This window comes from Hyperolius riggenbachi, chromosome 2 (assembly GCF_040937935.1).
Source record: "Hyperolius riggenbachi isolate aHypRig1 chromosome 2, aHypRig1.pri, whole genome shotgun sequence".
Classification (NCBI taxonomy): Eukaryota; Metazoa; Chordata; class Amphibia; order Anura; family Hyperoliidae; genus Hyperolius; species Hyperolius riggenbachi.
In genome coordinates this window covers 406,522,991-406,550,021 of record NC_090647.1, presented here as the reverse complement: position 1 = coordinate 406,550,021, position 27,031 = coordinate 406,522,991, and the positions used below count along the sequence as shown (strand labels likewise).

At 44.6% G+C, this 27,031-nt stretch overlaps 1 protein-coding gene across 1 annotated transcript in view; it reads left to right on the top strand.

Moving 5' to 3' along the window:
- Positions 1 to 27,031, top strand: part of F5 (coagulation factor V) — a 485,541-nt gene that overhangs the window by 270,869 nt on the left and 187,641 nt on the right. The window contains exon 13 of the mRNA XM_068269820.1: positions 3,757 to 5,101. Within this exon, the coding sequence (XP_068125921.1) occupies positions 3,757 to 5,101 (1,345 nt within the window). The remainder of the gene's footprint in view (positions 1 to 3,756; positions 5,102 to 27,031) is intronic.

Below are 27,031 nucleotides of genomic sequence, written 5' to 3'. Positions count from 1 at the left end.
GGAGGTTCGCGACATCTCTACTTTTCACTTAACAACCACACATGAGAAAAGTATTGCTTCTTAGTTCATACCTTGGGCCTGATTCACAAAGCGGTGCTAACAGTTAGCACCCTGGTGAAAAGCCCTTTATCACGCCTAAACTCAGTTTAGGCATGATAAGTTTAGGTGTGATAAGTTTAGATGTGATAAGTTTAGGCATGATAAGTTTAAGCACCAACTGCGTTAGCACCGCAGTGCACAGCTGATCAAAAGTTTTGCGCTAGCAAAGTCTGGTGCACGTCGCATAGAGTTTAATGGCGCTGCTTTGCATGCGGGACTTTGCACGCTATCTACACTTATCTAAACTTAGCATGCCTAAACTTATCACACCTAAACTTATCACACCTAAACTTATCACGCCTAAACAGGCTTTTCATCAGCGTAGTGCAATGGTTATCACGCCTAAAGTCTCTAACTGGGTTAGCACCGCTTTGTGAATCGAGCCCCTTGCCAGTAGTTACTGCTAAGCTTACCTGTTTTATTCTCTAACAGTTTCTTCAAAAATAATGACAAAGTAAGAATAATGAGCTTGATACAGTAACACTGCTGTGAGCTGCTGTATCTTGTGAATTTATTTCCATAGCTTACTGGTTGCCTGGTTCCGTATCTCACATGCAAGCCAGTGTGATTATTAAAGCTTATTTGCTGCTGCTTAGGTCCTCTTCCAGTTATTCAGAGAAGGAGGTTTTCCAGGGAGTGTTTTACAGCTCCAAGGAAAGCAAGAACAAAAAAAAAAAGATTAAAGCTCTCCCTTCTGTGTAATCTCCTTCAATTCTGTTTGCCAACTGTTCTGCTTATCAAAAGTGTTCGGGGCGGGACTACCTTACAATGAGTGGTAGGAATGCCTCTCTTTTTTTCAGAGTGCCAGTGAGTCATCCTCAGCAGTAAGGATTCTCATTAGTCCTAATCAATAGACCAGTGGAGAGCCTTGTAGATGCTTTTGCCATGGCTCACTTCAGTTCAGTATGGCAAAGGAGTGCAACGGTATGGATGGTCATTGGGCAGGGGGTATTTAATCAACATTGTCAGAAAACCACTGAGGATTTAAATGATTGGAACATATCACAAGACCTAGACTATGATGAGGTACATTGAGGACATCTCATTTTTTGTTACTAAACTGTTTATGATGTTTTATCACTTTATAGCAAATTATTTATGGGAATGAGTATGGGCTGGGGTAATGTACCTTTATCCTCATTACCTTGGTTGGTGTGTGTGTGTGTGTGTGTGTGTGCGTGCGTGCGTGCGTGCGTGCGTGCGTGTGTGTGTGTGTGTGTGTGTGTGAGAAGGCACACTTTTGTAGGAAATATAAACCATGAGAAAGATTACATGTAGTTTTTTTTTTTTTTTCATTTTTATGACTGTGAAATTTATTATATATTTTTTTCAACCTCTCATATACAAATTGGCCAATGAAGGCAAAAATGTTGATCTCCCCTTGTCAGAACATTTTGGAGGCAAAAAACTCCATGGATTATAATAAATTCCACAGACATCAAGATAAGGGTAGTGGGGTGGAGATACTAGGGGAGGAGACAAAGTAGTTTAGCCAATGAAGCAGTGAGCCTCCAATGCTACATATGACAAATTATAAGTTTGTCTGAAAAGGTGTGTTTTAAGAGAATGTTTTGGGTTACAAGTGCCAAACTTTCCACACGTATCCATCTTATAACGAAGTACGTTGTTTGAGCTTTAACAAGAGACGCAACCCTCCACACCCCTGTGGCGGACCCCCCGAAGACCCGTTTCACCGTTGTCTTTGACAGGGAAAATTTTCAAATCGCTACCACTCGTACAGTTTAGAAGCTACACTCCCCAAACTTGGACCACCTATTGTTGGTGTCACCCCAAATAAAAAAGTTGTATTTAGAGTGCATTACAAAGTGGGCAGAGCTACCAACGGCTAATTAAAATTTAGCTATTTTCTATACGCTACTCCTCCCACAGTTTAAGGAGTACAAATATAAAATGTTTTATACTTGTTCGGCACATACCCAAATAGGTTGTTTATGCTTTGTTGAGTTATCCCACTCTTTGGGCCCCAGGGGAAGCCCCCCCCCAAAGACCCCTTTTTTCCCATAGACTTGCTTTGGAAAATGTTATACTTTTGCCACTCGTACAGCTTTGAAGTTAAACTCACCAAACTTGGGTCACTTAGTCATGGGGTCAACCTGAAACATTCTGTCACATTTTAAGGACTCAAAAAAGTGGGCAGAGCCACAAACAAACAATAAGATTTGCCCTATTGACTTCAATGAGAAAATGTTAAAAGCTGTCATTCTCAAAGTATTTAAGCCAGAGTACACAAACTTGATGCCGTGGGTCACTGGGTGGCTGGAGTTAAATGTATAAACAATGGGTGGAGTCTACAACAGCCAATCACATTTCATCCATTTGTTTAAATGGGAAAATTTTAAACTGTCGCCACTCTTAGACTATTAAAGGCAGGGTCCTCAAACTTGGCACAGTTGGTCACTGGAGCACTGGGATTACAATTCAGAAAAGTGGGCAGAGCCAAAAACAGCCATTTAGATTTATTTTATTGATTTAAATGGGAAAAAATTAAAATGCTGCCATTCTAACATTATTGATGTCATGGACCATAAATTTGATTTTTACATTTATATATGATTTGTGAGTCTGTGGTGTTTGGAACTTGGCCTTTTGGCTATACATGTATTGTTACTTATGAGCATATTTTTTGTACAAGTTCCCCAACATGGCCATCCGTGTTACTTGTTTTTAAATGTGTTTTTATTCCTTTTCTGAATAAAGATGATTTTACAATATTACTTTTGGAGTGGTGCGGTCCTTGGAGGGAACGTCTGTTCTTTATATTTATACTTGGTCATGGACCATAAATATCACAGATGTGGTCATTAGGTGTTTCCACTTCAAAATTATAAAAAGTGGGCAGAGCCACCAACAACCAATCAAATTTCACTCATTGATTTTTAATGGAAAAAAGTAAAACTGATGCCATTTTTACACGTTAAATGCTATAATTCCCAAACATGGCACTTAGGCATTTAGGCCTGTTCAGTAAGCCAGCACCTATTCAGTAGGAGACCTTAGGCAGGTCTCCCTAACACTGCTACTGCCTATAGAGCGTGTCCTAGTTGCTGCAGATCTGGTGCTTTGAGTCCACCAGGAGAAAAGCGCAATATACATGTTATTTGTCTTGTCTTTGTCATTTGTCTAGGCCTCTTTTACAGTGCGAAGTTAAAGTTGCACGTTAGAAAATTTTATAACGCAGACTAACACACAGCAATACAAAGTCTGTGCGACATTCACAGTGCACACGTTGCGTTGTGTGTAAAGTGTAGCAATATTTAGAAAGTGCTGCATGCTGTGCATTTAGCAATACGTTTGCTGCATTATTTGTGTTGCACATGCTCAGTAAAGTTTTTATTTTAAAATGTAACGCATGCGCCGTTTTCGTTCCATCACTGTGCGACGAAAACGCTAAAGAATGTACTATAACGTCCAAGTTATAGTCTTTCAATGCATTGCATTAGGGGCACATTATGCGATCTTAACGTCGCATCAAACGCAACGTCCCACTGTGAAAGTGGCCTTAACGTTTAAAGTTTTATTTTTTTCCATTGAATATCAATGAGTGAAATCGTGAATTAGAATTCTTGTTATTTTATAACTGTTACAATTCTGCTTATGATTCTTTTTCATATACATATGTTTCTTATTTTCATGTAGGTGTTTGGATATTTGGGATAATCAATTTCAAAGAAAACCCTGCTCTGAAAATGAGGTTTAAAGATGCAAAATGTGTTTCAGACTATGATTATGAATATGTGATAGAAGATACAATGCCATCTGACTCTAATGAAGTAGTTGATCGGGCAGGTTCAAAGGACATTTCTGATGAAATGGATTTAGTAACTGATGATGTGGAAGATGACTACACTGAAAATTTGGCTGCGGAGTTCGATATTCGGTCACTAAAGGCAAAGAATAACACCTACAGCCACACAGAAGAAACTGTAAATCTTACTGCATTAGCCATAGATATGTATGAGTCCAGTAATGAAGATGTCTTTCTTTTTAGTAAAACAAATAAATCAGAAATTTCTGATGAAATGGATTTAGTAATTGACAATGTGGAAGACAACTACAATGAAAATTTGGCTGCACAGTTCGATAATTGGTCACTGAAGGCAAAGAATAACACCTACAGCCACACAGATGAAACTGTTAATCGTACTGCATTAGCCATAGATGATATGTATGAGTCCAGTAATGAAGACGTCTTTCTTCTTAGTAAAACAAATAAATCAGAACATTACAAGATTGAGTCATTTGAAGCTACAGAAGATACATACACTAACAATATCACAGACAGGGAAGAACAGGACAACCAAACAGTGAGAGGTTTAGATACGGAACACATACCTACCAGCACCAGCAGTTTTAGTGAAGAATTTAGTCTCAATGACACATTGAAAATAGTTGTCTCTAATCAAACCAACATAACACTTAACAGAAAGGATGACACCTACTTACCTGTTCAGAACGCCACAGATTCTGAGAGTGAAGAAAATAGAATTTGGCTAGAAGCTGAAAACCGTTTCTCTCCTAATGTTGATGAATCTGCAAATGACAATCAGAAGAATAATGGTTCAGATGCCTCAAAATTAATTAGGGTAGCAAAAAGATATGTAAAAAGGGCAACACATTTCACTGAAATGAACTTGGATTTGAAGCATGTTGAAAACAAAACAGAAGAAACAGAAACTGCTATCCTGGAGAACGTGTCTGAAGCTCAGCTGTCTAAATCACAATTCATGGAAAAACTGGAGGTTAGCTCTACTTCTCAGCCAATGACAGATTATGAGGTCAAGTCTGAAAGTCCACACATAGGCATGTCAGATGACTTAAATAAGTTACCTGGAGCATCTCCGACACTTACCTCAAACAGTCACTCAGACTACACAACATCTAAAGCCAGAGATGAGGTGCCCTCTGCTACTATTGCTCTTTTGCACACTACAGGTCGTAGTATTTATGACAGTCATGACACCGAAACTGAAGAGCTATTGGGGTACGTTAATTTTAGATCATTACAGTTTATTTAAAAGCTGTTGTATTTATAATTCTGTTTCACATAAAACTATTCGAGGGATAAACCACCATCCTTTCTACATTTTTTGTTTTCGTATGGTCCATTATTCAGATCACATGAGACCAAGTAGTAACATTTTCGTTTAGTCACTATGATTTTCATACAGCATATTTCTGCACAATTTTTCATCTTTCATAACTTATTACATATACAGACTTAAAGAGGAACTTTAACCAAGGATTAAACTGTATACCAATCAGTAGCTCATACCCCCTTTCCCACAAGAAATATTTTCCTTTTTTTGAATAGATTATCAGATGGGACAGTTTGCTGTCTGTGAACCTTGTTGCATTATGGGAAATAATATTTTTTTCCAACTGCCAAGCAAGCAATATCCACTCTGTGCATAGAACTACTACAGTTCCTCTTTAACAATATTTTCCATGGTCCCAATGTCACACATAAGGCCTGATGTACGAATGTATGGTAAAGTTGCCATGCACAGGCAGCACATGGGAATTTTAACGTTACTACCACCGGGGGAGCAGCGGAGGTTAACCCTTAGCACCACCTGCATTAAAGGGTTAACATGCGCATTGCTATGGTAGCATGCGGTTTCCTTCCTGACATGAATTACTGCAACTTGCACACAAAAATGCATATGGAAATGCATTATCTGAATGCACTTCTGTGCATTGCACACATGTGCTCATCACATATTACACACTAACTCACCTTACTGAAATCAGCACTGCAACACAACAGTGTGCCTGAGCCCTTATACATATGCTATATGCATCAGCAATAAACGTACCCAACACGTCTCTCACATATACTGTACACCAAGGTTCCTTCCACACTATTTGTGTTTATGCATGCAGCAGCACATGGTGCACAGTGTAGAACAGACACATTGGAGTATACTTTATTTGAGAAAAGCACTTTTGCTGCATAAGTATTGCGACATGCATGCAGAGACAGGGTCTTATAACTCACATTTCACTTCTGGACCACTCCACTTGCAGGAACCTCAAACACTCCCATATCAGAGTCTCTGTAGAGAATCATGTGATAATTAAGTAGGGATGATTGCAATCGTTGCATTCCGAATTCATTGGAATTCTGAGTTGCCAACTGAAATTTCAACTTTAATACCTCATTTTGTAGATTCCGGTAACATTTTGCATTGATGTCTAAGGTGTCGAATTCTGCGATTAATACTGTAGCTATCAACACCAAATTTGTTATGTAAGTCAAGGCTAATAGTGGCAAAATTACAAAAAAAAGTTTTTCAAAAAGACCTTTTCATTTTTGACAAAGTCATAAAACATTGTAGGAACATGTAGTTTTGTGTTTGAAAAACAACTTGAAGCTTTTGAGAAAATTGATTTTAAATCTCAAAAGACCCCAAAAAATGGGTTTTTATTTTCTACACCCCACCCATTTATTTTCAGACAAGATAGAGAGATATTGGCATACAATCATTCATTAGAAGTACAGTATTTACTGTTAATTAAGAATAACAAATATTTCTAAAACTATTTCTGTATTTTATAATAAAATGTTTTACTGTTAACCTTTTGTGCAATAGGTAAGTGTTGCCCCGTTCTTCTCTTAGGCAAAGGAGAGGGGTGAACCCCTCCTCCATAACCTTAGATAAGGATGTTCTGCAGAGTGTTGAGAGGCTTCATCACCTCCCTCTCCACAGGACACCCACTATTTTTATAAATCATGTAGGTTGGTACTGCTGATGGGGGAACCTATGCTGCTATTTTATAAATTTTCATTGTTCCTTTTATATTAACATTTTAAAGAAAATGTACAGCATGAGGTCCCCTCTTCTAAGCACAGCTAACCCTTTGTTCCCCAAGCATGCTGGTATTTCCCAGGGAATTTAGAGTCTTTAAGCATGGGGATTTGCCTCTGAGCAGTACCAGCAAGCATGGTCCATAAAATTAAGAAGTACACATACAGTGCTGCCTACAATTATTCATACCCCTGGCAAATTTAACTGAAAGTTATTTTTATTCAACCAGCGAGTAATTTTTTGACAGAAATGACATAGGTCTCTCCCAAAAGATAACGATGTACAAGAGGCATTATTGTGGAGAAAAAAAACATTTCTCAACTTTTATTTACATTTGAGCAAAAAGTGTCCAGTCCAAAACTATTCATACCCTTCTAAATAATCAATAGAAAAGCCTTTATTGGCTATTACAGCAATCAAACGCTTCCTATAATTGCACACCAGCTTTTTGCATGTCTCCACAGGTATTTTTGCCCACTCATCATTAGCAATGAGCTCCAAATCTTTCAGGTTGGAGGGTCTTCTTGCCATCATCCTGATCTTTAGATCCCTCCACAGATTCTCAATTGGATTCAAGTCAGAACTCTGTCTGGGCCACTCCAAAATGTTAATGTTGTTGTCTGCTAACCATTTCTTCACCGCTTTTTCTGTATGTTTTGGGTCATTATAATGCTGAAATGTCCACTGGTGCACAAGGCCAAGTTTCTCTGCAGATTGCCCGATGTTGTTGTTGAGAATCATCATGTATTGCACTTTTTTCATGGTGCCATTTACTCTGATTACGTTCCCTGGTCCATTGGCTGAAAAACACCCCAAAGCATTAGGTTCCCACATGTTTGACAGTGGGGATGGTGTTCTTAGGGTTGAAGGCTTCTTCTTTCTAATGCCAAATGAAGGAAACATCATTGTGACCAAACAATTCCATTTTTGTTTTATCTGACCATAACACGGAAGATCAGAAGTCTTCTTCTTTGTCCAAATGAGCATTTGCAAAGGCCAAGTGAGCTTTTGTGTGCCTTATCTGGAGAAGTGTCATCCTCCCTACTCTGCATCCGTGGAACCCAGCAGTGTGTAGTGTCCTTGGATTGTCTGCCTTGAGACATTGCCACCAGCAGAGCCCAGATTCACCAGGATGGCTTTGGAGGTGATCCTTGGATTCTTTTCCACCTCTCTCACCTCTCTTCTGGGCAGCACATTTGACACTTTTGGCTTCCGACCATGTCCTCTGAGATTTTCCACATTGAGGAACATCTTGTATTTTTTAATAATATTTTGCACTGTAGCCACTGGAACTTGAAAACATTTAGAAATGGCCTTGTAACTCTTTCCTGACTTGTGAGCAGCCACAATGCGCAGCCGCAGGTCCTCACTGAGCTCCTTTGTCTCAGCCATGACTGTCCACAAACCAACTGCAGAGTAGAGATGGCCCGAACCTCTGATATTAGGTTCGCGAATCGGGTTCGGGAACTTCCGCAACAGGTTCGGTTCGCGCGAACTTCCACGAACCGCAATAGACTTCAATAGGGAGGCGAACTTTGAAAACTAGAAAAAATTATGCTGGCCACAAAAGTGATGGAAAAGCTGTTTCAAGGGGTCTAACACCTGGAGGCGGGCATGGATGAGTGGGATAAATGCCAAAAGTCCTGGGGAAAAATATGGATTTGACGCAAAGCAGCGTTTTAAGGGCAGAAATCACATTGGGCTTGATTCACAAAGCGGTGGCAACCCAGTTAGAGACTTTAGGTGTGATAACCATTGCACCACACTGGTGAAAAGCCAGTTTAGGCATGATAAGTTTAGGCGTGATAAGCTTAGGTGTGATAAGTTTAGGAGTGATAAGTTTAGATACGTTTAGATCGCTCGCAAAGTCCCGCACGCAAAGCAGCGCCATTAAACCCTATGCGAAGTGCACCAGACTTTGCTAGCGCAAAACTTTTGATGAGCTGTGTACTGTGGTGCTAACTCAGTTGGGGCTATAGTTATCACGCCTAAACTTATCACACCTAAATTTATCACACCTAAACTTATCACACCTAAACTTATCACACCTAAACTTATCACGCCTAAACTGATAAAGGGCTTTTCACCAGCGTGCTAACTGTTAGCACCGCTTTGTGAATCAAGCCCATTGAATGCTAAATTGCAGGACTAAAGTGCTTTCAAACATCTTGCATGTGCATACATCAATCAGGGAGTGTAATTAGAGTACTGCTTCACACTGACACACCAAACTCACTGTGTAATGCACCGCAAACAGCTGTTTGCGTAGTGACGGCTGTGCTGGACTGGTGCGCATGGCGAGAGGGCAGACCGTGGCAGTGTTCAAGCCCATATGGTCGCCGGGCTGTTGTAGCTCAATGATAGAACAACAGTGGCTGTCCAGCTGAATAAATTTGGTCTGTCCACAATGAAGCAACGACCTGCCCCCCCCCCCCCCCCCCCGAGACGCTCATATAGCCGGCGCTCATTGCTTCATTGTGATACGCAAGCCCCTTCACCGCGGCAAGGTAATGGTCATGAAGGGGAATGGGCTCATGTACATGCCTTTTGTTTTGTTGTTGCAGCTGCACTGCAGCCAGAAAAATTAGGCAGGCATGTACACGCACCAGAAAAATTAGTATAGCTAACAGCTAGCAGCGGCCTTAAAAATTCAGGAATCCGCCTGGAGTCCTGGACCCTGTTGGTGGTGGCGGAGAAGGCAAGCGGCCTGCAGGCAGAGATGCTGTGTGTGGGGACTGACTTAGTCTTCAGGCGGGCGGTAGCCCTCCGGGATCCATGCATCATTCATTTTGATAAAGGTGAGGTACTGAACACTTTTGCGACTTCTCTTCTCAGTGACAATGCCTCCAGCTGCGCTGAAGGTCCTTTCTGACAGGACGCTTGAGGCAGGGCAAGACAGAAGTTGGATGGCAAATTGGGACAGCTCTGGCCACAGGTCAAGCCTATGCACCCACTAGTCCAAGGGTTCATCGCTGCTCACAGTATCTACATCCACACTTAAGGCCAGGTAGTCGGCAACCTGCCAGTCCAGGCGTTGGTGGAGGGTGGATCCAGAAGGGCTAAGGCGAGGCGTTTGACTAAAGAATGTCCGCATGTCCAACATCACCATGAGATCGCTGGAGTGTCCTGTCTTTGCCTGCATGGACATGGGAGAAGGATTACTGGCAGTGGTACCTTTATTGCATTGTGCTGTGACATCACCCTTATACGCATTGTAAAGCATACTTGCCAGCTTGTTCTGCATGTGCTGCATCCTTTCTGCCTTCAGGTGACTTGGTAACATGTCCGCCACTTTGTGCCTATACCGAGGGTCTAGTAGCGTGTCCACCCAGTACAGGTCATTCCCCTTGAGTTTTTTTATACGGGGGTCCCTCAACAGGCTGGACTGCATAAAAGATGCCATCTGCACAAAGTTGGATCCAGACGTACTCTCCATCTCCTCTCGCTCTTCCTCAGTGACGTCAGGTAAGTCCTCCTCCTCCCCCCAGCCACAAACAATACCACGGGAACGTTGAGCAGCACAAGCCCCCTACGACGCCTGCTGCAGTTGTTCTTCTGCCGCTCCTCCTCTGCGCTGCCACAGGTGTTGAGGAAACATCTGGTTCTGATGTAAATTGCTCCCACAACTGTTCCTGCTGTAACTGTTCCTCTTTATGCTCCTCCACAGCTTGATCCACCACTCTATGCATGGCACGCTCCAGGAAGTAAGCGTACGGAATCAAGTCGCTGATGGTGCCTTCACTGCGACTCACCAGGTTGGTCACCTCCTCAAAACGGCCGCATGAGCCTGCATGCATTTCGCATCAGTGTCCAGTTCAGGGGCCAGAACATCCCCATCTCCCCAGATTGTGTCCCTCTACTGAAATTGTAGAGGTACTGGGTGATGGCTTTCTCCTGTTCTAGCAGGCGAGAGAACATGAGCAGGGTCGAATTCCAGCGAGTCGGGCTATCACATATCAAGCGTCTCACCGGCAAGTTGTTTTTCCGCTGAATGTCGGCAAAGCGCGCCATGGCCGTGTAAGACCGCCTGAAATTCCCACACAACTTCCTGGCCTGCTTCAGGACGTCCTCTAAGCCTGGGTACTTTGACACAAATCTTTGAATGACTAGATTCAGCACATGTGCCATGCAGGATACATGTGTCAGCTTTCCCAAATTCAAAGCGGAAAGGAGATTGCTGCCGTTGTCACACACCACGTTGCCAATCTCCAGCTGGTGCGGGGTCAGCCACGGATCCACCTGTTTGTTCAGAGCAGCCAGGAGAGCTGGTCCAGTGTGACTCTCCGCTTTGAAGCAAGACATGTCTAAGATGGCGTGACACCGTCGTACCTGGCATGCAGCATAGGCCCTGGGGAGATGGGGCTTTGTAGCTGGAGAGGCACCAGCCAAGGAGAAGGAGGATGACGACAGTGAAGAGGATGTAGCAGGCGGAGAGGAGGTGGCAGGAGGCCTGCCTGCAAGCCGTGGAGGTGTCACAAGTTGGTCCGCTGCACAGCCACGTACTCCCTACTTCCCATCGGTCACCAGGTTGACCCAATGGGCTGTGTACGTAATGTAGCGGCCCTGACGTGCTTGGCAGATCAGACATCCGTGGTCAGGTGGACCCTTGACCCAACGCTGTGTGCCAGAGATGACACCACTTGCCTGGCCCGCTGCTGTGGGCAGAGGAGCAGGAACCGCTCAAGGTCAGAGGCGGAGTGGAGGAGGGTGGCTGTGAAGGTGTAAAGAGAGAAAGCGGCTGAAGACGCTGCACCTGAAGGAGGAAGAGGAGAAGGAGGGTGGCTTTTCTTTTGTGTGCTGCTTTTCCTCTGGTGCTCTTCCCATTGCAGCTTGTGCCTTTTCTCCAGGTGCCTTCGTAAGGCACTTGTCCCTACGGGGGTGATGGCACTATGGTGGCCTCAGCAGCTGACGTTGAAGGGCATGTTGGCTGGCTGTCCATAGGTGGTGATACTTGGCGCCGGACACTGCCACCAGCTGTTTCTGACAACGAGCTCCCCCTGCTTCTTTCAGCATCTCGTCTCCTCCTACTCCTCTCTGACTCCCCCTCTGAACTGTCCCCTTGGTCATCTTGTCTCTTAGGAACCCATGTGGGATCCGTATCATCATAATCATCATAATCATCCTGCCCAGCTTCGCTTGCCTCAGACACCTCCAAAACTGCACCAAAAGCAGGTACTTCATCATCCTCCTCACACGTTACATCCATAGTGTCGCCTAACTCACACATATGATGTGGTGTAACTTGCTTAGCGCTTTCATCTTGTTGTTGCAGTAGTGGCTGGAAATCAGTGATTTCACCACCAAATAACTCCTGTGAAGTGTCAAATGCAGCGGATGTGGTGCTTGTAGTAGCGCTGGTGGCTGCGGGAGATGAGGTGTTCTGTGTTAAATAGTCAACCACGTCCTGACAATCTTGGTAGTTGAGGGGACGTGCCTTCTTCTGAGCACTGTACTTTGGACCAGGGCCGCAAGAAATCACATCAACACTACCTCGCACAGACCTGTCGTTGCCGGGTGGCCTTCCTCTGGGTCTGCCTCTACCTCTTCCTCTACCTGTTTTGTCTGTTTTGTCCATACCGTGGGGGGGGGGGGGGGAGTGAAAGGTATGCACTGACTTGACTTATACAATGTGCTGTCAAACAGGGGCACTTAACAGGTATATCACACTGCGTGCACTCACATAGGTAGGTGGGTGCACTGAACACAACAGGTAGTTATATGCAGTGATGAGGTGGGTTCACTCAACAAAACAGCTAGGTATATGCAGTGATGAGGTGAGTTCACTCAACACAAAAGGTAGGTAAGTATATGCAGTAATGAGGTGGGTTCACTGAACACAAAAGCTAGGTAAGTATATGCAGTGATGAGGTGGGTTCACTGAACACAACAGCTAGGTATATGCTGTGATGAGGTGGGTTCACTCAATACAACAGCTAGGTAAGTATATGCAGTGATGAGGTGGGTTCACTCAACACAACAGCTAGGTATATGCTGTAATGGGTATTACAATGTGCAGCTGCCTATCACACACACAGGTAGTCACTGAATGTGCTGGGCCTGGCAGTGGCACACACACAGTATGAATTAGCAAGGCTGTCTATGCAACACAAGTGTCAGTGAGTGACACACAGAAAAAAAAATAGATCACAAGAACAAGATTAGCTCTCAAAAGAGCTGTTGTGGGGTGCTATTTTAGCAATAAGAATCAGCCAGGAGCAAGCTAACAAGCCTATAACAGCCTAACTAATCTTTCCCTATGAGAGTCTGCCAGCAACTGTCCCTTCTCTCACTATTGCAGGCACACGAGTGAGTGTAATGGTTGGCGGAGCCTGCCTTATATAATGGGGGGAGTGGCTCCAGGAGAGAGTGTAGCCTAATTGGCTACAATGTGCCTGCTGACTGTGATGTAGAGGATCAAAGTTGACCCTAATGGAGCGTTATGGGGGTGAACCGAACTTCCGGGAAAGTTCGCCTTCGCCGGCGAACCGTTCACCGGCGAACCGTTCGGGCCATCTCTACTGCAGAGAGCTGCTGCTTTTCACCTGTTTAGTTGATTTCCAATTAATCAGGGTAATTAGGATGCTTTAGAACAGCTTGGACTATTTGGAATGGTATAGAACTTTAGATTTTCCCACAGACTGTGACAGTTTGTGAAGGGTATGAATAATTTTGACCTGGACAGTTTTTGCTCAAATGTAAATAAAAGCAGAGAAATGTTTTTTTTCCACAATAATGCCTCTTGTACATCACCTTATTATCTTTTGGGAGACACCTATGTCATTTCCCGTCAAAAAATGACTTGCTGGTTGAATAAAAGTAACTTTAAGTCAAAATTTGCCAGGGGTATGAATAATTATGGGCAGCACTGTATGTGGCAGTATGCCCTTGGGGAGCAATGTATGGTGGAATCTGACAATTCACTTCAACGTGAAGATGTTCACCCCCAGGTGAAATGGGTATAATGGTAAATCAGTACCTTTTATCCTTGTCCACAAAAAGTTAAATGTAAAAAAAAACAACACAGTTATAAAAATATTTTAATAATCCTTAATTAACAATAAATACCTTTAATGGAGGATCCCTCATAATGGATCCCTCTTGATTGTAGAGCCCCTTTGCATGTCAGCACCCACCGCAATAGAAAAGAAGAAGTAATGGGGACTGTGTAGAAAAAAGAGGGAGATCTGAGTGTGGTTAATATGGTAATCTGAAACATAGCAAAGTGTAGTGAGTGAAGATGGAAACCTGCAGACTGTGAGGGATAACTGGTGAGAGTACCAGCAAGATAGAAAAAGTGGAACAGATCACAGTGCAGGAAATAAGTGCAGTAGAACACTGTTATGGAATAGTTATAGAACCATGCAAGTCGTAAGTAATAGCAGGGTATAGTGGAAGAATAGAACAAAGTACATTGTGGGAAATTAAGTGAGCTAATGGAGATAGAAACATGTTTGAAGGTAGAAAAAATACAGGCATTTGCCTCTTGTGTTCCATATAGTTTATTGAAAGTGCATGAGGATTATTCACGGGAGGTCAAAGCATATTGTAGTTTCTGGGCAAGTAGGCAGTGGCACCACGGCAATGAAGCTTGCCGAGATGGCAGCTTCATGCTACTAGCACTTTTTTTCACTGCATAGACGCCAGCGGAGATAGAAACATTTTTAGTGTGGGAAAATGATTGAAATACCAGAACCTAGTAAGATCTTTTTTAAAAAGTTTTTGACATTTTTCCACAATTCACAATTTTCCCTTTGGTGTTGGTAACATATTTAGGGGCTTCATAATTAACCAAAAACTATTTAAATTGGGCACTGACTGCAACTGCGCCAACATTTTAAAATTATTTTCTCAAAACATTCGCTTTTTAGGTGCTTCACAATGTGCCAATGTGCGTTAGGCAGTCGGCAAAATACATTTTATTTGGACACTGCTCCCCCTTAAAAATCTGTTTTTATACTGAACTTTAACTTCTTCCGTACCAGCAGTCTCTGCCACCTTAAAGGGGCACTATGGCGAAAAACTTTAAAATTTAAATTATGTGCAAACATAAACAAATGAGAAGTATGTTTTTTCCAGAGTAAAATGAGCCATAAATTACTTTTCTCCTATGTTGCTGTCACTTACAGTAGGTAGTATAAATCTGACAGAAGCGACGGGTTTTGGACTAGTCCATCTCTTCATAGGGAATTCTCAGCAAGGCTTTTATTCTTTATAAAGATATTCCCCAAAAAGGATTTAAACAATGATGCTAGCCAGCTTTCCTGCTCGCTACACAGTTTTTTGGCAGGTGGAAAGAGCAACTGCCATTCACTAAGTGCTTTTGAAAATAAATAAATCCCTGAGAATTCCGGATGAAGAGATGGACTAGTCCAAAACCTGTCACTTCTGTCAGATTTCTACTCCCTACTGTAAGTGACAGCAACATAGGAGAAAAGTGATTTAAGGCTCATTTTACTCTGGAAAAAACATACTTCTTATTTGTATATGTATGCACATATATTTAAAATTTTAAAATGTTTCGCCATAGTGCCCCTTTAAGGACCAGAGACTGCTGGTATGGTAAATTGCTACAATGATTTGCTGTTTCCGCTGGTCATGCCACTCTTTCCCTGACACAGGTCCCTCTCTGTGCCATCCCTAGGATGGCAGAGCTGTGTGAGCAGGTAAGGAAGGAGCCACTTTCATTTACTCCTGATGCTGTCCATCAATGTAAGCCAATGTGATTGGCTTACAGTGATGATAGGAAATCGGCTCTTGACCGCCTCATACAGCTCTGCTGGCAGGACAAGTGGGTTGCCATGGGGACAGAGCAGCACGTTCGGCAGAAACAGCGGGACCAGCGTTTGTTGACATCTATGTCCTGTCAGAGCCGCATACCCACAAGCAGGACGTACATTTCAACCACGCTGGTCCGGAAGAGGTTAAAATTAACATTGTAAAATTGTAATGTCTTTGTTAAAAAACATTTTTTTACATGTTCCCACTTGACATAAATAGCTAAATTGGTGTTGATAGCATGTAATGGGGTTTTCTATTACTCACAAAAACTGATGCCATAGAATTCAATGTAAATGTTTATAAACTGAAACCTGGAAATAAGCAACTTCAAACCATATAAGCAACCTGGAAATAAGCAACTTCCATATCATATATCAACTAGGTAATGCCAAATGCCAAGCCAAAACTCAACATTTACAATTTTATAGAATTTATAAGTCAAACCCCATGTCAGATTTACATGCTTACATGTAATCAGGGGCGTAACTAGAAATCACTGCCCCCCTCCCCCCGCGAAAATTTGGATGGACCCCACCCACCCCAGGTATAGGTGCCGAAGCAGGTGGTTTCAGCGCATGGAGCTCGCCCCCAGTACATATAGCCAGGTATAGATGCCCCCAGTATAGACAGGTATAGCTGCCTGTCCCCAGTATAACCAGGCATAGGTGCCCGTCCCCTGTATAGCCAGGTGTAAGTGCCCTCCATATAGCCATGTATAGGTGACCATGGTATAGCTAGGTATAACTGCCCCCATTATAGTGAGGTATAGGTGCCCTCATTATAGCCACCCCCTGTATAGCCAGGTATAGGTGCCCACAGTATAGCTAGGTTTAGGTGTGCCAATATTGCCAGGTATAGGTGCCCACAGTATAGCCAGGCATAGGTGCCCTTAGTATAGCCAGGCATAGGTGTTCCCAGCATAGCCAGGCATGGGTGCCCTCAGTATAGCCAGGTATAGGTGCCCCTAGTATAGCCAGGCATGGGTGCCCCCAGTATAGCCAGGCATGGGGGCCCACAGTATAGCCAGGTATAGGTGCCCTCAGTATAGCCAGGCATAAGTGCCCACATTATAGCCAGGCATGGGTGCCCACTGTATAGCCAGGCATAGGTGGCTCCAGTATAGCCAGGCATGGGTGCCCAGAGTATAGCCAGGTATAGGGGCCCCCAGTATAGCCAGGCATAGATGACCCCAGTATAGCAGTATATAGCAGTATAGAAAACATGATCCTGGACAAAAATAAGAACTGTGATCTTATTATTATTAATTTTTATTTATATAGCGCCAACATATTCCGCAGCGCTTTACAAGCACAATAAGACGACAAGGGGAACATAGATACAACTAACAAATGTACAGCAGAGTTCCAAGCAGCACAAATATCGTTACAAGAACAGCAAACATTAGGAGGATGACCTTGCCCTTGCGAGCTTACAATCTAATGGGTTGTGGGGGACACACTAGGTAAGGGGGTGGAGGATGGATGAGGCAGTGATTCTTTGCCTCTGATTACATTGTGACAGAGAAGTAAATAAGGGCTATAGAATGTTATAAGCTTGTCTGAAAAGGTGTGTTTTAAGAGCGCGTTTGAAGATGTCCAGGTTTGGAGCATGACGAACAGGCTGTGGAAGAGAGTTCCAGATAAGGGATGATGCTCGTGTAAAGTCCTGGATGCGAGCCTGAGAGGAGGTGATCAGCATAGAGGCCAGGAGAATTTCTTGGGAGGAGCAAATGTTGCGGGAGAGACAATATCTTGAGATTAGTGAGGAGATGTATGGAGGAGACAACTCGTGGAGGGCTTTGTTTGTTAGAGTCAGGAGTTTGAACTGGATCCTCTGGGTAATGGGTAACCAGTGGAGAGAATGGCACAGTGGGGCTGCATTGGAAGAGCGTGTGGAAAGGTGAATGAGGCTGAATTTAGAAGGGATTGGAGAGGTGCTAGCCTGTTTTTTGGTAGGCCACAGAGCAGGGTGTTGCAATAGTCTAGGCGGGAGACAATTAAGGCATGAACAAGCATTTTGGTGGCTTCTTGTGTGAGGAAGGGACGGATACGGAATATATTTTTGAGCTGGAAATAGCAGGTGGTGGTTAATGAGGCAATGTGAGGTTTAAAGGAGAGCTCTGAGTCAAGTATAACCCCCAAGCAGCGGGCCTTAGTGGTTGAGGTTATTGGGGTGTTGTCTACCGTTATGGTTGCAATTGGTGGGGGTGTAGATAGCGATGGTGGTCTGTGTATACTTTTTTTCTGGTCCATTCATTATAGATACTGGGTTTTTGTACTAGATTTCAGTCCCAAACTGTTGTACCAAGCATGTATTTTTAACCACTTTGCATCTAGACCTTGTTTACCCCTTATATACATAAACATATCCGCGCTAGGAATTATGGTTCTCCAATAAAGCCGCCAGAAGTTAAAAGTCCTCAGATAGACTTCCTCAATATACACTTCCCAATAGACTTCAGCGCTAATTGGCATCAAAATCTCAAATTCACCACCACACCCTTCAAAGTGCAGGCTTACCAAGTGGATGGAAGACCCAAATTATAAGGTCTGAGCATTTGTGGTAACCATTCAACGATCACTGCTTCTAGCTAGCCCCTGATGATGCCATAGCGAAACCGGTCGGGTCTGGGCCTACGAGTGGTTGGTGTAAGAACGGCACCTTATATATTGAAACACGCTTGTACATTGTGGGTCCCTGTGAAAAGGGCCCGGATGTGAGTATTTTTATGGTATTTGCTGAGCAATTAAAAGTTGTTGTTTTAAAACAGAGTACACTTAGATCTATTCTTTGATCATGGTTTTATACTGAGGACGACTGTGACGGATTAAAAAGAGAGGATCTTATAGTGTATGGTGGAGAAGCAGTGATCATTAGATGGTTACCACAAATGCTCAGACCTTATAATTTGGGTCTTCCATCCACTTGGTAAGCTTGTTTACCCCTTATGAACCAGAGCAGGTTTGCCATTTTAGCTATGGGTCATAGGGTCTATTTAATCAGCAATAATGTTATCCATACTTATGACACTTAAATGAAATATGTATAGTTTTTTCAAGACACTAACTAGGTTTTCATTGTATGGCATTTTTTTCCCTTGAACAATTTTGTTTTCTGTGCATTTTAATAGGAAAAAGAGGAAAAAATAGAAAAAAAAACACATTATTTCTCAGTTTTACCAATTCCAGTTTAAAAATAAAAAGTGCTATTGTAGATTAAAAAAAACACAAATTCTGTTTGGCTATTTCTACTGTTTATCCCAAAACTTAAAGGGGGGCATCACATCTAATATTGCTGATTATAATTAATAATATAAATAATGTGCACAAGAGGTCCAAGTTATAAAAAAAAGTAAATGGCTAGTGAAAAGTTAAGTGGTGTGTGAAAGGACACCTTGATGCACCTGGGGGGGATGGGAATACACAATGTAGTGACGGAGTTCAGAAGAGCTCTTTAACCATGTGGGAGGAGGATCAGAGCAGTGGCTTGCAAAAGTATTCGGCCCCCTTGAAGTTTTCCACATTTTGTCACATTACTGCCACAAACATGAATCAATTGTATTGAAATTCCACGTGAAAGACAAATACAAAGTGGTGTACACGTGAGAAGTGGAACGAAAATCATACATGATTCTAAACATTTTTTACAAATCAATAACTGCAAAGTGGCGTGTGCGTAATTATTCAGCCCCTTTGATCTGAGTGCAGTCATTGCCTGATGAGTGCTAATGACTAAATAGAGTGCACCTGTGTGTAATCTAATGTCAGTACAAATACAGCTGCTCTGTGATAGCCTCAGAGGTTGTCTAAGAGAATATTGTGAGCAACAACACCATGAAGTCCAAAGAACACACCAGACAGGTCAGGGATAAAGTTATTGAGAAATTTAAAACAGGCTTAGGCTGCAAAAAGATTTCTAAAGCCTTGAAAATCCCACGCAGAACTGTTTAAGCAATCATTCAGAAATGGAAGGAGTATGGCACAACTGTAAACCTACCAAGACAAGGCCATCCACCTAAGCTCACAGGCCGAACAAGAAGAGCGCTGATCAGAAATGCAGTCAAGAGGCCCATGGTGACTCTGGACGAGCTGCAGAGATCTACAGCTCAGGTAGGGGAATCTGTCGATAGGACAACTATTAGTTGTGCACTGCACAAAGTTGGCCTTTATGGAAGAGTGGCAAGAAGAAAGCCATTGTTAACAGAAAAGCATAAAAAGTCCTGTTCGCAGTTTGCCACACGCCATGTGGGGGACACAGCAAACACGTGGAAGAAGGTGCTCTGGTCAGATGAGACCAAAATTGAACTTTTTGGACAAAATGCAAAGTGCTAGGTGTGGCGGAAATCTAACACTGCACATCACTCTGAACACACCATCCCCACTGTCAAATATGATGGTGGCAGCATCATGCTCTGGGGGTGCTTCTCTTCAGCAGGGACAGGGAAGATGGTCAGAGTTGATGAGAAGATGGATAGAGCCAAATACAGGGCAATCTTGGAAGAAAACTTCTTGAAGTCTGCAAAAGACTTGAGACTGGGGCGGAGGTTCACCTTCCAGCAGGACAACGACCCTAATCATAAAGCCAGGGCAACAATGGAATGGTTTAAAACAAAACATATCCATGTGTTAGAATGGCCCAGTCAAAGTCCAGATCTAAATTGAATCGAGAATCTGTGGCAAGATCTGAAAACTGCTGTTCACAAATGCTGTCCATCTAATCTGACTGAGCTGGAGCAGTTTTGCAAAGATGAATGGGCAAGGGTTTTAGTCTCTAGATGTGCAAAGCTGGTAGAGACATACCCTAAAAGACTGGCAGCTGTAATTGTAGCAAAAGGTGGTTCTACAAAGTATTGATTCAGGGGGCTGAATAATTACGCACACCCCACTTTGCAGTTATTGATTTGTAAAAAAATTCATGTGGAATTTCAATAAAATTGATTCATGTTTGTGGCAGTAATGTGACAAAATGTGGAAAACGTCAAGGGGGCCGAATACTTTTGCAAGCCACTGTAAATCTACGTCCTTATGGTTAATGTTCTTCTTGAGCCTGCCCTAACCCTAACCCTAAAATTTAACTGGTAATTATCATGTTACTTTAGTCTGTACTTTAGAATAGAATGCAATATCTAAATTGATGTTCACATGCAATAGTTTGTACCGAACAATTTAATTTTTGCAGCTTAGAAACATCTTTTGTTAATATAGTATAACTAAATATATTTCAGGCAGCAAATGGTCAAAATGAAACAGCCAATTAGGGAGGAATAAGCAAAGTAAGATCTGTGAATCTGATTGATTGGCTTAAAGCAAATTAAAGCAAATTCTTTGCGAATCTGAATTCTAAATTCATCATGACCCACATTTTTTACTGATGTCTATGGTGTTGGCTTATACAATTAATTAATTTTAAAGTTCAGGTGAAAAAACACAATTTTTTAAAAGAAGCAGTGTTCCATTCAAAAACGTTTTGCTCATTGTGAAGTCCCCAAACTAGTGTTGGGCGAACAGTGTTCGCCACTGTTCGGGTTCTGCAGAACATCACCCTGTTCGGGTGATGTTCGAGTTCGGCCGAACACCTGACGGTGCTCGGCCAAACCGTTCGGCCACATGGCCGAACTAAGAGCGCATGGCCGAACGTTCCCCGAACGTTCGGCTAGCGCTGTGATTGGCCGAACGGGTCACGTGGTTCGGGCCCGAACGCGCTCTGATTGGCCGAACGGTCACGTGGTTCAGGTAAATAAATACCCGAACCACGTCATATCTCCGCCATTTCTCTGTGGGTTTAGCTTTGGGTAGGCTGGCAGGGTAGTTCGATCTCCTCCAGACACGATAGCCAGGGTCCCCCCCAGTCATTGTGTGTCGCTGCTGGGAACAGTAGTACACCGCTCGCTCAGCCACACTATATATATAGCATTGTTTACTGCCACTGTGTACCTCGCTCAGCCACGCTATATATAGCATTGTGTTTTCTGACACTCTGTGTACACGGCTTAGCCTGGCTATATAGCATTGTGTGTACTGCCACTGTGCACCTCGCTCAGCCACGCTATATATAGCATTGTGTTTTCTGACACTCTGTGTACACGGCTTAGCCTGACTATATAGCATTGTGTGTACTGCCACTGTGCACCTCGCTCAGCCACGCTATATATAGCATTGTGTTTTCTGACACTCTGTGTACACGGCTTAGCCTGACTATATAGCATTGTGTGTACTGCCACTGTGCACCTCGCTCAGCCACGCTATATATAGCATTGTGTTTACTGCCACTCTGTGTACACCGCTCAGCCAGACTATATACCATTGTTTACTGACACTCTGTGTACACCGCTCAGCCAGACTATATACCATTGTTTACTGACACTCTGTGTACACGGCTCAGCCTGACTATATAGCATTGTGTGTACTGCCACTGTGCACCTCGCTCAGCCACGCTATATATAGAATTGTGTTTTCTAACACTCTGTGTACACTGCTTAGCCTGACTATATAGCATTGTGTGTACTGCCACTGTGCACCTCGCTCAGCCACGCTATATATAGCATTGTGTTTACTGCCACTCTGTGTACACCGCTCAGCCAGACTATATACCATTGTTTACTGACACTCTGTGTACACCGCTCAGCCAGACTATATACCATTGTTTACTGACACTCTGTGTACACGGCTCAGCCTGACTATATAGCATTGTGTGTACTGCCACTGTGTACCTCGCTCAGCCACGCTATATATAGCATTGTTTACTGACACTCTGTGTACACGGGTCAGCCAGACTATATAGCATTGTGTGTACTGCCACTCTGTGTACACGGCTCAGCCAGACTATATATCATTGTGTGTACTGCCACTCTGTGTACACCGCTCAGCCAGACTATATAGCATTGTGTGTACTGCCACTCTGTGTACACCGCTCAGCCAGACTATATAGCATTGTGTGTACTGCCACTCTGTGTACACCGCTCAGCCAGACTATATAGCATTGTGTGTACTGCCACTCTGTGTACACCGCTCAGCCAGACTATATAGCATTGTGTGTACTGCCACTCTGTGTACACCGCTCAGCCAGACTATATACCATTGTTTACTGACACTCTGTGTACACCGCTCAGCCAGACTATATACCATTGTTTACTGACACTGTGTGTACACCGCTCAGCCAGACTATATAGCATTGTGTGTACTGCCACTGTGTACCTCGCTCAGCCACGCTATATATAGCATTGTTTACTGACACTCTGTGTACACGGCTCAGCCAGACTATATAGCATTGTGTGTACTGCCACTCTGTGTACACCGCTCAGCCAGACTATATAGCATTGTGTGTACTGCCACTCTGTGTACACCGCTCAGCCAGACTATATAGCATTGTGTTTACTTCCACTCTGTGTCTGCTGGGCCTGGGAACAGTAGTACACCGCTCACCTGCCACTGTATAGCATTGTGCTCTGTGTCGCTGCTGGGAATAGTGGTACACCGCTCACCCGCCACTGTATAGCATTGTGCTCTGTGTCGCTGCTGGGAATAGTGGTACTGTATAGCATTTCTGTACTGCCACTGTACTGCTGCCAGTCAGCGTGTACTGTAAGGATAAGTGAAATGAGGAAGAAATCCGGTGAAAGAGGAAGGGGCAAGGGAAGAGGTGTTTCCCCTGACGGTTCACGTACAGGCCACAGGGGAGCACCCAAGAAAACCCACTCAATACCGCCCATGTTGTCCAGGACAACAACCCTCACAGATCCAAAAGAACAGGACCAGATAATTACTTGGATGACCTCTCAAGCGTCCAGCAGTGGGTTAAGCAGCACCAGCACATCACGCACGAGGTCCGAGTCCTCAGCCAGTTACAAGGAGCCAGTGGGCACAAAGCTGACACAACCGGCAGCGACACCACGCACACAACTGCCAGATAACCAGTCCGATGAATTACCTCAGGACACAATGGGGTATTCGCAGGAGCTATTCCCAGCCCAACAAACTTCCACCTTTCAAAGGTCAATGGAGGAACAGCCAGAAATGTTGTGCCCGGATTCACAACCATTAACTGTGGGAAATGCACCGCGCACTGAAATACAAGGCGAGTCCGAGGAGGACTCGGAAACCCAAATCCCAGAGCAAGTTGGGCAGGAGGGGTTGCAATTGCAGGAGGTCGGCCGACAAGATCTGGAAGACGGCGTTGGAGTGAGCTGCGCAGAGGTTGTTCTGGGGAGCTCTACTCCACGGCGGCGGCCCCCCACAATGACATATGATGAGTTTGAGGAGATGGAAGAGGAGGGTATGGACAATGTGGACATAGACCCAGATTTTGTTTCTGAACGAGAACATCGCCGTCGTAGCAGCAGCACAGATGAGTCTGTTGAAGAACCCACTGCTGCACGAGTTCGCCTTGTGCCACAAGGTAGGCGGCGCGCAATTTCAGGCACCACAAGCGTGGAAGTTCAAGTGAGAGGCAAAAGAGGGGCAAACAGAAATCGCCAGCAAGGAGGCAGGTGCACCAAAGTCTGGGCTTTCTTTGAAGACTGCACTGAGGATGTTACCATGGCGATTTGCAAGGTGTGCAAGACCCGCCTGAGCAGGGGGAAAAGTATTAACAACCTCTCCACCACCAGCATGAGCCGCCACATGCTATCCAAACATCCCACTCTGTGGGCAAACGCGGCAGGACAGGGTACCAGCAACACTGCCTCCCTTGGGTTCACCAGACTCACCACCAGACCCGCCTCAGCAGCAGCAGTAGCCCAGCCATTGCGTGGTTCACAACATTCACAAACATCAGACGACGCTGACACTGTCACTTTCCGGAGTAGTGCTCTTGAGGTCTCCCAGTGTTCATCAAACACAACAACCAACAGCCCTTCCGTGTGCAGCGCTACGGTTCAGTTGTCTGTGTCGGAGATGTTTGAGCGCAAGAGGAAATTGCCAGCAAATGACCCCCGGGCCGCAGCAGTAACAGCCAGCATAGCCAAGCTTCTGGCCTGCGAAATGCTGCCATATCGAGTGGTGGAGACAAACAGCTTCAAGGGCATGATGTCAGTGGCCATCCCACGTTACGTGGTTCCCAGCCGCTACCACTTTGCGCGCTCTGCAGTGCCTGAGTTGCATGAGCACGTGGTCAGCAAAATAACCCGAAGCTTGAAGAATGCCGTTGCCTGCAAGGTTCACCTCACCACTGACACTTGGACGAGTGCGTTCGGACAGGGTCGATACATCTCCCTTACCGCGCACTGGGTGAACCTTGTGGAGCCTGGCAGCGATTCCTCACCTGCTACGGCGTGGGTGTTGCCCACGCCGCAAACAGCTGCACCACCGTCCCTCCCACTGGATAACAACAGCAGCACCTACCTCTCTGACTCCTTCTCCTCCAACGCATCTCAAAGCTGTACCTCATCCGGAAACGCTAACCCAGCAGCAGTAGGATCGTGGAAGCAGTGCAGCACAGCTGTTGGCATGCGTCAGCAAGCGTTGCTGAAGCTGATCTGCCTTGGGGATAAGCAGCACACAGGGGAGGAAATTTGGAAGGGAATAAAGGAACAGACGGATTTGTGGCTGGCACCGCTGGACCTGAAACCGGGCATGGTTGTGTGTGATAATGGGAGTAATCTCATTCGCGCTTTAAGGTTGGCTAAGCTGACACACATCCCTTGCCTGGCGCACGTGATGAACCTAGTAGTTCAGCGGTTCCTGAGGACATACCCAGGCGTGGCCGATCTTCTGTTGAAGGTGCGTCGAGTGGCCAAACATTGTAGAAATTCCAGTACTGCTTCGGGGGCACTCGCCAAGATGCAGGAGCGCTTCAATCTCCCCCACCATCGCTTGCTGTGTGATGTCCCTACGCGCTGGAATTCTACGCTGCACATGCTAGCACGCTTTTGTGAGCAGAAGAGTGCAGTGGTCCAGTACATGACGGCGCAGTACCGAGGCGCATCCGGACAGCTGCCAAGCTTCTGTGGATCCGATTGGGCCAACATGTTGGACCTCTGCCAAGTCCTCCAAAATTTTGAGCAATCCACGTTGCTTGTGAGCAGTGACAACTCTTCAGTCAGCATTACCATACCACTGCTGTGTTTACTGAAGAGGTCAATGTTGAAAATCAAGGAAACAGCTGTCATGATGCAACTGGGGGAATCTGAAGGAGAAAACGATCAGCGTGATGGTACCAACATCAGGCCATCCGCCTCAGGGAACGCTGGCCCCAGCAGCTATGACGAAGAAGAGGAGGAGGAACAGCTGGAGTTGGAGCAGGAATTTCATGCCACCACTGACGAGGGCCAGAGCGGTGCACGTTGGACTTCCACAATTCAGCGCGAATGGTCAGCAGAAGCAGACCAGGAGGAAGGTGACGACTATGATGCATCACAACAACTATCACAACACTCACAAGAGGATGATGAGGATTCTGGTAGGACTCTGGCACACATGGCTCAATTCATGCTAGACTGCATTGAACGCGACCCACGCATTGTGCGCATTCTGGACAACACCAATTACTGGGTTTATACCCTTCTGGATCCACGGTACAAACACAATGTTCCAAAACTACTTGAAGAAAGAGTCAGACAGGTCAAAATGGAAGAATACCAGCAGGCCCTTGTGGAGACTTTAGAGAGGAGATTGACATCCTCCCCCTCCTCTAGCCAGTTGTACGCCGACAGACTGACTTCCGCAAACCCAGGACGACCAGGAGGGCAGCAAACAACGCAAGCCGCAGCTAGTGCCCAAAAGGGAATGGTATCGGCAGTGTCCTTGGAGTGGGAAAATTTTCTGACACCCATGCAGCAGCAGCCCACTGAACAGCAAGCGTGCAGATCCACCTCCAACACCGATCGCCTGGAGAAGATGGTCAAGGACTACATGTCAGATGACGTAGCTGTGTCGAACAATCCATCTGCACCCTTCAACTATTGAGTATCGAAGCTAGACACCTGGCACGAACTGGCAATGTACGCAATAGAGGTGCTGGCTTGCCCGGCAGCCAGCGTTATGTCGGAACGCTGTTTCAGTGCTGCCGGAGGCATCGTCACAGATCGGCGTATCCGCCTCTCCACAGAAAATGCAGACCGTCTGACTCAAATTAAAATGAATCAATCCTGGATTGGAAATGACTACGCAACACTCCAGGACCCCAACCAAGTAACATGACCAATGAACATCTGGGATGGTGTAGCGTTTCCGGTCCCTGTTTATTGAACCTCTCATCTGTATTACATTTATGACTGCATGGCGGCAAAAAGCATTGCTGCTATATCCGCACGCTTTTTGTCCTCATGCAAGGCCTGGGTTGTTGTGTCTCAAAAAGCATGGCCTTCTCCTCCTGCGCCTGCTCCTGTT